General features: G+C 41.5%; 1 protein-coding gene across 1 annotated transcript; it reads left to right on the top strand.

Moving 5' to 3' along the window:
- Nucleotides 1–757: 757 nt before the first annotated feature.
- hccsb (holocytochrome c synthase b) lies at nucleotides 758–10217 on the top strand. Its single transcript, XM_074693999.1, has 8 exons — nucleotides 758–890; nucleotides 4690–4804; nucleotides 4920–4967; nucleotides 5103–5236; nucleotides 5601–5749; nucleotides 6096–6215; nucleotides 6356–6442; nucleotides 8484–10217. The coding sequence occupies exons 2-8, from the start codon at nucleotides 4696–4698 to the stop codon at nucleotides 8680–8682; spliced, it is 846 nt and encodes a 281-aa protein (XP_074550100.1). The 5' UTR covers nucleotides 758–890; nucleotides 4690–4695; the 3' UTR covers nucleotides 8683–10217.
- Nucleotides 10218–10492: the final 275 nt, after the last annotated feature.

Raw genomic sequence — 10492 nt, 5'->3', positions numbered from 1 at the left:
TACGGTTTTCAACATGAGTTTCCAGAGAGGTTGAGATTTGGACTTCAGGTTTTTTTATTGGTGTGGGTTGGTTTCACATTGTGTTAGGGCTGTAACCTGTTTGCCAGATCAACCCTGAGAGAGTCCTGGGACCATAACTCTGGTTCCATGGTTGGTTTTTGTGGTCCTGAACCATCTATTCTAATACTATACCTATTTAAAGGAGCATAAATCTGAATTGAAATGACACATCCCATATGGGACTCTAAGTTCGGCACCCTTCGGTCAGGGGCACTCAGGACGATACGCACAGGGACAAACAGGCTAAATACAGCTTATTTCCTCTAGCTATAATATTCATTGAATTTATTCACTCATTCATTCACAATAATTGTAAATATTCATACACTGCAAAACAACTTGAATTATTTGCCTTTATCTCTCTATTTATTTTACCCAGTCTCTATAATTTGGACATACATTCAGCCACCATACTAGTCAAAGAGTGCTACTGTTATAGATAGAAGCTTGATTGTCATTGTATGAAATACACAACAAAACCTTTTAGCTGCAATCCCGTACAGCAAAAGGGAAGGGATACACAAAATATTTAAAACAAAGTGTGAATAGTGAGTAGAAGAACCCTCAAAGAACTCAGAGATAAATACTCGTGAGACATTATTCAATAAGACTGGGGTCCGTGATCCATTCCAGACGAAGTTTAGGGGTCATTCGTCCTTATACAAGTGGGAGGAGTTGCACAACGCTAACGCTACGTAACAGCGTGATGACGTCACGGAGCACGTACGTGTGAGTTGTGCAACTCCTTGTGGGTAAAAGCGTCTGTCCTGCACGTTGACATTGGAACAGAAACCGGATAGAAAACACTACCCTGCTGAGTTCTCTTAAAGGTTAGTGCTCTTATTCTTTACATACTCCATCTCACTGTAGGACTGTTAGATGAAAACAAGGAAAACTCTGTGAAATGATCACATTTCACTTTTAAATGACTGACATCTTTAGTTCAACAGAGGTAGTTAACATATCAGCTAACGTTAGCCTAGCCGCTACGTAGTACGGCTAACTTGTTATGAAAGTAGAAAGTGCTCGAATGTTAGCAGTGTGGTTTGCAGACTGATGGGTATTTAGTCTGTCCGTTTTTTCAGTGCTACATAGAAATGTTGAGAGTGTTTGGAGTTTTCAGATCTGTACTGTTACCAGACCGTTAGCCGGTGAGTTTCAGTTAGCCAGGTGTAGCTGAGCCGTGTCGCAGCTCTCAGGCTAGCATCGATCCTGAGGTTAAGTAAGGATAGAATCGTAGCGTACAGCCCTACAGTCAGTGGGACTACATCGTGGTGTTCATTTTAAACATAGAAGCCCATTTGACTGAAGATGCACGTTTAATTACTGCTTAATCAAACACTTGATAAAGTTATGCTCCTTATGTTACTCAGACATTGTGTTTAATGTGTTCCAGCATCTGTTTGTCTAAACCAAAGTGTTTTAGCTCAAAGTTGTCATTGGGAGGTGTCACGTTTGCTTGACGAACATTCTTTTTCCCCTTTAAGCAGATTTTTTTTTGCCCAAATTCTTGATAAGCTAGAGCTTTATCAGTTTAAATTGTCTCTCTATTGACAGGTGAATATTGAATCCATGTTTTAAATCAGTAACCCATCTGTCGCAGTGGATGTCTGTAGGTCTAATAATTGTTAGTAGTAATGGGTACATAGTACAGTTACATCAAGTAGAGTACTGAGCTTTCTCATTCACAACATCATTTCCTAAAAGGTCAGTATTGCGTTCAGTGAATGTGATGTATCAGGAGATAAAAACGCCCATTGATGAATATAGCAGCATTGCACATATCAAGGACCTGCCCTGGGTAACATCAGAGTGAACCCCTCCCCACCTCACAGAAAAACAGGGTGCTTCAATAAACAGAACCAGGCATACAAACCCTCACAGCTGTAATGGATATAGGAATATACTGCGAGAGTGATTAGATTAGAGGTGTGAAAAAATATCAACATGGCAATGTGTCGCAATACTTTGACCTGTGACCAGCTGACCACGTCTTTTCCCCCAATAATTTCTTCGCAACACTAGATTAATGTCAAAGTAGTTTAAGTGACAAACTTGACACACTTTGGCTCATTCCCAAACTGCCCCCTACTCACTCTCTCTACACACTAACCCTCCGTTTGCCTGTTCTTGCGGAGGTTCGCCACACAGAGGGCCGTGCGGAGGGGGACCACTCAGCCCTTAAACAGCGAGCCTGCATCGATGCACACTTTTGACGACTTTGACAGGAAGTGCAACGGCGAAATGGAGGAGAAAACATATAAATATAACTGCCACATGCAGGGCTCGACATAACCTTTTTTGCTCACCAGCCACTGTGGCTAGTGGTTATCCAGAGTTACTAGCCACTCAGTATTTTCACTAGCCACCATTTTGTTGTTGGATAATTATGTTTAATATGATTAAAGCTGACAATGACATGCTAAAGTTTACTCGAACTAGATTTACAACCTTTTTAAATGTGAATGACCTCTGTACACACTCAAATCAAGACTACATCAATGTTTGACACTGCAGGTCATCATCTGGTATTTAGTTTTGAAACTGTTGTGTGGAAGGTTGTGCTCCTTTAATATGAAAATATGATGTCCATTGAGACAAAGTATTAAATGGAGGAGTTTATTATTGCATTTAAAGAAGTTGTAAAGGTTAAAGGTTAATTGAAAAGATAAAATCTAAACAGAAAATCTAGCTAGAAACACTGTCTGCTTAATTATTGATTTACAACAGTCATTTTTCCAGTAATAAAGTAAGTATCATACTTTCTGGACTATAAGTCACTCTGTAGTATAATCAAGCATTTTTTTTGAAGTTGTATCAGTCAAAAAATGCGTCATGAAGAAGAAAACAACATATTTAATGCACACTGGACCATAAGTCGTATTTATTTAGAATAATTTGGTTTGTTAACAGTATTTCCAGAGTGAACTTTTACATGTAATTTAAAATATAACTTTGATAAATGTTTGTATATTAGGAGGTTTAAACATTGTTCCTTCAGCTCCTCATATCTGTGACCAGTTTCTCTTCTCCTGTGCGATCCTCTCCTCTCCCCCTCCCCTGCTCTAGGTGAGTGTTGCTGGTGAGATCGGTGCAGTGTGAGCTTAAATGAGCTCCATCCAATGAATGTCCTCACTTTTAAAAAGTTACAGGAGTTTTGGCGCTAGTTTGTGACTTAGATCCCGGAATCTGTTTATAAAAGAGAGGAAAAAAGAAGCGAGTGCATTTCTAAATCATGTCAGGTGCGTTGAACACCGGGAGCTGTCACTGTATGTCAGCCGGGGGCTGTAGATGAAAGTCAGAGCGCCTGTCAGCAGTTATGTCAGCAGTTATGTCAGCTAAAGACTTTGTGAATGGACCAATAAGCAAACACTGTGTGTAGGTAGTGCTCATTGGAGTTGTAGTGTAGTAGTCTCATATTGCAGTGGGTTTAGTATTTCAGATGCCGTTTCAGTAAACTACAATTAAATAATTCAACCCGCCAAAGTAGCTAGTAGGAGTAGCAGTTTTACCCGCCACTGCTGAAATTCACCCGTATTTGGCGGGTTGGCAGGTGTTAATGTCAAGCCCTGGCCACATGTGTCAAATATGTTCCCCACACCTCTATCACACTAACAGAAACTCACAAGAAGCATGGTTTAAAAAGATTAAACAAACAAGCATCCTTACTCTATGCTGACGTTTGATTTGATCATAAAGCCCTGGCACTTAAAATGTGAGCATAGTTTGCAGTATTAATTCTTTTGTTTGATTGGAAATGTCAGATGGTAATAGCATTGATAGACATGTGGGATTACTTCAAATTATTAAAAGTATAATATAGCTCCTGTCATTGTTACGGCTTCTGATTTTATGATTGTAAAGAAGAAAAAAACTAGATAGCTGGTGCGGCTCCAAACTGAGAATGAGTCTCATTTCACACACACAGTAGGCATGGCAGCAGGTATCTGCCCCATCCCAATAAAAATCCACGTGTGTCACTGTTATCTCTGTGTCAATCTAAGCATCATTTCGGAAACATACAGCTCTGATCAACCCTGGACAGCGATATAGCGACTGGCAATCTGTGCCTCAGCGTAACAGCCATACACTGGGAGGTTCTTGGTTGCTTGGCGATGAGGTTTTCTGTTTTTCCGGTGAAGTGAAGAAGGCCTCCCATACCTGCTGGTCATGTTTATACCCTCCCCCTTCAATTAAAGTGCCCTTCACAGCCAGGAGTGTGACTTCATTTGGAATGACACTTGGTAGTGAAGGGGTAGTGTGTAGGGGGTGGTTGGGATTGAGCCTTTATGTTGCAAGTTAAGTATGTATGAAAAACTGAAACTGACTACATCTACATTCTCATTACATCACCTGCCTCACAGATCAGTGTGTCCATTAGTCTTAGTGTGCTGACTCAGCACACAACAGCAAACAGAATAGCATTGGCCTTACTGGCTCATAGATAATCCTCAGCATCTTCCTGCAGATGTTAAAGCCTCAGCTCTATTGGATTTCACAGTTGTAGTCTTCGTGGTTCGTCCTCTTATCCACAAACACGACATGAAGCAATGTCACATCTGACTTTTATGGAGGACAACAGTGTATGTGAAGACTTCATGATTTATGTGTGTGTTTGTTACAAAACAGGACAAGATGGGAGCCTCCATGTCCACACCTACTGCTCCTACAGTCAGAGCAGAGGCCATGATGGCTGCCCCCCCTCAGGGCTGCCCCATGCACCAAGAAGCCAAACCTGTTAAAGGTGAGACTGTTACCTGCTCTTCTATCTTTTTGCTGTATCAGATGATTTCCTGTCCTTCTTTAGAGAGTTCTTCAACGTGTGTTAACGTTCTGTTATCTGCATCTCCATCTCTCAGTGGCTCCACCTTCAGAGTGCCCAATGCATCAGGCTCAGCCTGTAAAAGGTAACAAAGACTGAACCATGCTAATGACACCCTGAGAGCGTTTCCTGTCTGGGTTTAATAATGAAATGTTTAGTCCAGTTTTGTTCCAGGTGTTTTACACTCTACGCCTCACCCAGGTGCTCTTCTTTCCTTCAGTGTCTCCTCCATCAGAGTGTCCAATGCACCAGGCAGAGCCAGGTCCAGCTCACCAGGACCGGGCCTATGAGTTTGTTGAGTGTCCAATGAAGGCTGCAGCTGGCCAGAACTCTGACATCGACCCTGCAAACATGGTAACACATCACTTTAGCAAAGAGGGATGGGGCCTTCAGCTACGGGGTGGAAATACACTCAGTAAAGCCTGAAGTCATTTCACTAAAGCGTCACTTTGACTGATTGGTGATTCACAATAAGGCAGTCACAGATGTGACATTTCTACTGTTCAAAACCTTTTCCCAGATCGAAAGTATTAATTATGCCAGGACCATCCGTGTTTTCGTTATTTTCCTGTTGTAGGTTGCATATGCTCTATTCTGAATAAGATGAATGATGCGTCGTCCGGTCTCTAAATCTGGTTTTTAGTTTTGTTTTAAATTTCACACATCCACCATTCACCATTCACTGTTTTCTTTTTTTACCTATTCTTTCCTCGTGCAGATGCCTCCTCCTAACCAAACTCCAGCCCCTGACCAGCCTTTCAGCCTGTCCCTCAACAGAGAGGAGTCGACCATACCTCGCCACAACACGGAGAAGAACTGGGTTTACCCGTCTGAGCAGATGTTCTGGAACGCCATGCTACGGAAAGGGTCAGTACAGCAAGTGGGCAGCATCCCTCAATGAACTCAAACACTAGACACACATCCTGAAAGCAGAAGAGTTCGATTTATCTTCTTGTGGTTCATAACCAGAGCCACAAAAGGTGACCCCTCCCTCCAGGGTAAAGTCACCACAATATTGCTTTTGGAGGTCTGTTTACAATCCTCCATTGGTTCACAATGTTTTCACAGTGCCTTAACCTCACACCTTGGTTGTTGTTGTTGGCCATGACTGAGAGCTTTAATCTGAGCCTGAGACTAGGCGTCCAAGATCATGGTACCCACATGTTTTCAGGAGAGCTGGAACTGTTGTGTAATGCTCTTCTTTGTGCTGCAGGTGGCGCTGGCGAGAGGATGATCTTGGTGCTCAGGATATGACCAACATCATTCACATCCACAACAAGAACAACGAGCAGGCGTGGCAGGAGATCCTGAAGTGGGAGGCCATGCACGCCCAGTGAGTGGACTCAGCATCTGCTCTGCAAACAGAGGCTGCAGCTCTTAGTCTCACTCATAGATTCTCAGGAACAAACCTGTGCCTGATTATTCCGAGGCGTTGATGGACTTACAATAGTTTGTTTTCTTGTTTTCTTTCAGGGAATGTCCATGTGGACCCACTTTGAAGAGGTTTGGTGGGAAAGCCAAAGAGTTCTCACCCAGGGCTCGCTTCCGCCACTGGATGGGGTGAGCTTCTTTTTCATGTGTACACTCTGAATTGCCACACAATATAAAAAGGGCCCCAACTCAAAAATGAAGTGTTATTTAGTTGTTTTCTTACCAAGAACAGTAAATATAATGCAAACAATCAGCAACCTTTTCATTATTTAGTGGCATGAACCAAAGATATGGAGATGAGGGACTACAACAGACCTTCTCTAAAACGAGTTCAAGCTTCCATCTGAAAGTTCTCAACCTAAAGTTTAAAGCATGCTTTACTAAAGGCTGACACTCATCACAGGATTCTTCAAACCTTCACAGATTTAGGGAGCACACACTTGATGATAACAAAAGACAGATCACACAGATCTCTGTCCTCTGATATTATAGTGTGTGATGTGCACTCCTGAGCAAACCACACACCTACCGATTCATCTAACCGAGTATCAGCTTCTTCACGCTCAGTATTTCAAATTTGGTCTAGTAAAATGTGACTTCAGTGTAAACAAACATTGATAGATGAACGGGAGCAATGATGGTTGTTTAAGGCCTCTTAAATGTAAAAAGAAACATAAAGTGAAGAAAAACGATTATTGGAAAAAGTTGAGAGAAATGGGGACATGGGCTGTATGCGTAACGGTGCGAGTTGGAGGTGAATAAAGTCATCACAAGTATTACAGATGGATTTCTTACTTCCTCTTTGGTCAGTCAGCTGAGTCAGCTCACGTCTTGATTGGCTTAGCTCTACTACACGTGTTGTGCTTTACCTGCTCTGCTCCTCTCAGAGCGCTCCACACACTACAGGACTTTTAGTTGCAAATATAAATCATGTTCATTATCTATGATCTCTCAATTGGATGCCTTTAAAACGTCTCTGACCAAACAAAATCACTCTTAACACACCACACACCACAGAAAAATCACACATGATGACATTTGGAAACATCCAACAATCGGGCCTTTGCTGGCTTTGATTGTAAAGAGAAGATTGGGACAGAAATCAGCCCCATTGCACTGAGCTGTGTACCTGCCTTAAGACATAAGAAGTCTGAAAACGGGAAAAGGTGAAACCTTATTAAGTGTTTTGGACTTATTTCAGTAAAATGTTTTTTAGAGTTAACCTGAGCCACAGTCACCTGACCAGACCAGAAAAGTGTCTTTTTTCAAGATATTTAGAGACAAAATGAGGTCTGAATTGCGTGTAACAAGTAGGAAAAAGAATCTGCCAATGAGACAAGAAAAAAGTAACTTGTATAAGACATTATTGAAGTTTTGAGCAAATTTTTCTTGTTCCTTGGCAGATTTTTTTTCACTTGTTTCAAGCAATTCAGACCTAATTTTTGTCATCAAATAAATTGAAACAAGACGTTTTTTCTGGACTGACCAGTTGCGGCGGCTATGGCTTAGTGGAAGAGAATTGCTCCCACTGTTGGCCAGTGGTGTGTGGATGGGTGTGAATGTGGTAGATAAAACTGATGGTTTCCAATAGAAAACCTCCACAATCACTGTGTGAATGTGGTGTGGATGGGTGAATTAGACCAGCAGTGTAAAGTGCTTTGAGTGGTCTGAGAGACTAGAAAAGCGCTATATAAGTACTGGTCCATTTACCATTTACAATTTGAGTTTAACAAGACAATTTTTTTTTTAAATCAAACAAAAACACTTGAAAATATTTCAGTTTTTTGCAGCGAAGCAGTAGAAATATCTGAAGAATAGTCTTTTTTTTAAAAAAAAAACCATTTCATCTGGACGCGACTTGATGAAGCAAAGCTGGTATCCTCTAAAAGTCCACTTTTTTTTTCCTCCTTCTACAATAAAACGTGCTGTCACCTCTAATCTTAATGTCACAGTGGATCTGAAGCTGCACTGAGAAGTGTTTTTCAGTGGTTAGGCACAGTGAGGAGTAGAGTTTAAAGATGGAGGTGCACAGCTCATGTCTTGGTGTTCTGCTGCCCTGATGGATGGCTCTTGTGTCTTAGATTTGTCAAGTTTGTTATTTGTGTGCTGCTTCTTTCTCTGGTCTATTTCCACTTTAAATTCTCTAAAATCTCACTTCTTCTGGTCTTAGCTATGAGCTGCCTTTCGACCGCCACGACTGGATTGTCGACCGCTGTGGGAAGGAGGTGCGCTATGTCATCGATTACTACGACGGTGAAATCAACAAAGACACGTACCAGTTCTCCATCCTGGATGTACGCCCTGCTTTTGACTCTATAGAGGCCGTCTGGGACCGTATGAAGGTGGCCTGGTGGCGCTGGACCTCCTAGAGAACTTAATACTTAAGGTTACACAAAGGACGGTGAAACTCACTCCTACTTTCAGCTCTCTCTGTGCTGAGGTGTGAAGAGAAACTTCAGAGAAGACCCATGAAGAAAAAGACTTTGTTACCTTTAACAGAACCTCTGTATGTCAGGCTATAAGAGGAGTCATCCTCTAATCACATTATATCATTGGAACGTGTTTGAGAAACAGGTCACATTTGACTCTGACTGCCTCTGAGACGTTTGTCCCCACTCTGCTCACACTTCACAAGGAATATGAATTAAAGGAACATTCTGTCAAACAAAAATAACCATAAAAGTTATGAAAACAAGATCAGTGGGGCCATGATGGAGCCAGTCAAAGATGACCTCACTGAAACATCCCTTGGCTAACCTCGTTTTTTTTTTTCCCAGGAGACAAAATGTGATTGACGTGTAATGAAAGCTTGAGCAGTGTTAGGGTCTTTTTCTAATTGGTACTGAAAGACAGCATCCCCTTTGTTTAGCATCCTCATGTTGAGTTCATGTAATTACAAAACTGTATGTTCAGGGAAATTGCTGAAAGTAGATATTTAAAAATGTTTCCCCAAATGTTAAGCTACCATACTGTTAAATATTGTTGCTTCTGAAAACATAAATGACCTGTAGCAGCTGTAAATCCACCTGTAATTCATCAAGAGCAGAGTTTTAAATTCCATCACATGCACAAACAAGTGAAACTGTTAATGTCAGAAAACCACGTGCAGCTAATGCTCTCTCTTTGTAAACAGCATGAGGATAGAAAATGCACCCTTACAGATAACTTCAGTGTTTTTGTTGATGGTCCAAAAATGTTCTCAGTGGCTGAGCTGCGGTTTTAGACTGAGGCGAGTTCAGAGAGCTGGGGATTGCTCCAGTGGCAGTTTGAGTTGAGTTCGCTGACTGACTGAGTGACCTTCACTTGTCCAGCTTCTTTTTCAGTCTGACCTCAGAGATTCTCCTCAGATCCATCCTATCATCTGTTCCTGAGCTCAGTGAAGTTTGCAGTAGTGTGATGATGGTTGTTAAGGAGGCTGCAGGAGTGCTGGTCTTGTGTAGACTTGAACCAACCTCCAGAGGAAATAGTTCTATTTTTTTATAGGACAGGGACAGATATGAGTCGTGATGTTAAACTTGTCACACTTGTTTCTCCCTGTAGTTAGGGAGCCGTCTCTCCGTTTGGGGATGTGAGGAGTTTGTGTGCAGGTGTAATTGAAGGGTGACTGTCAGTTTCATTCTGTAGGACGCTCTCACTGGGTACCTCTGATACTGTTGTGTCTGTCTGGTGTGTGGTTTAAAGGGAAAACGGTTTGTATCAGGTGTGCTGTGGTTTATATCTTCATTGATATTCATCTTCAGCTTCTTCCGTCTCAGATCTGGCTCTCTGCTCTGCTCTCCATTTTTGACTCGTACCCAGTTTTTTATTTATTGTTTAAAGAATGAGTGTAGATCTCTGTGTGCAGAAACTTGATGCTTTTTTTCCCAGATCAAATGTTCTGGTATCTGAAATGATAGAACTGGCTCTGATGGTCAACTGTCAATAAAGCTGGTTTTCTTCTGCTTCTGAATATTTGCCTTTGTCTCTGAGGTTTATGTTTTTTGTTGTGTGATTTAAGAATGATGCCTTGAGTTTAGTTTAGCTCACAGGTTGTTATCAAGTCCTACACAGAGGATTGAAACTTTGATGCTAAAGGGAGCTCGGTGAAACAGTAAACATTAAGTATAAAAAAGTAACCAATATAAAATTAAGGGTTTAGAATAGAATAGAATAGAAAATACTTTATTTATCCCCGAGGGG

Source organism: Halichoeres trimaculatus, unplaced genomic scaffold (assembly GCF_033239565.1).
Source record: "Halichoeres trimaculatus isolate MK-OKI-2021-1 unplaced genomic scaffold, fHalTri1.1 fHalTri1_scaffold_18, whole genome shotgun sequence".
NCBI lineage: Eukaryota > Metazoa > Chordata > Actinopteri > Labriformes > Labridae > Halichoeres > Halichoeres trimaculatus.
Note: the sequence above shows the minus strand (reverse complement) of the source record. Positions and strands in the feature narration are given on the sequence as shown.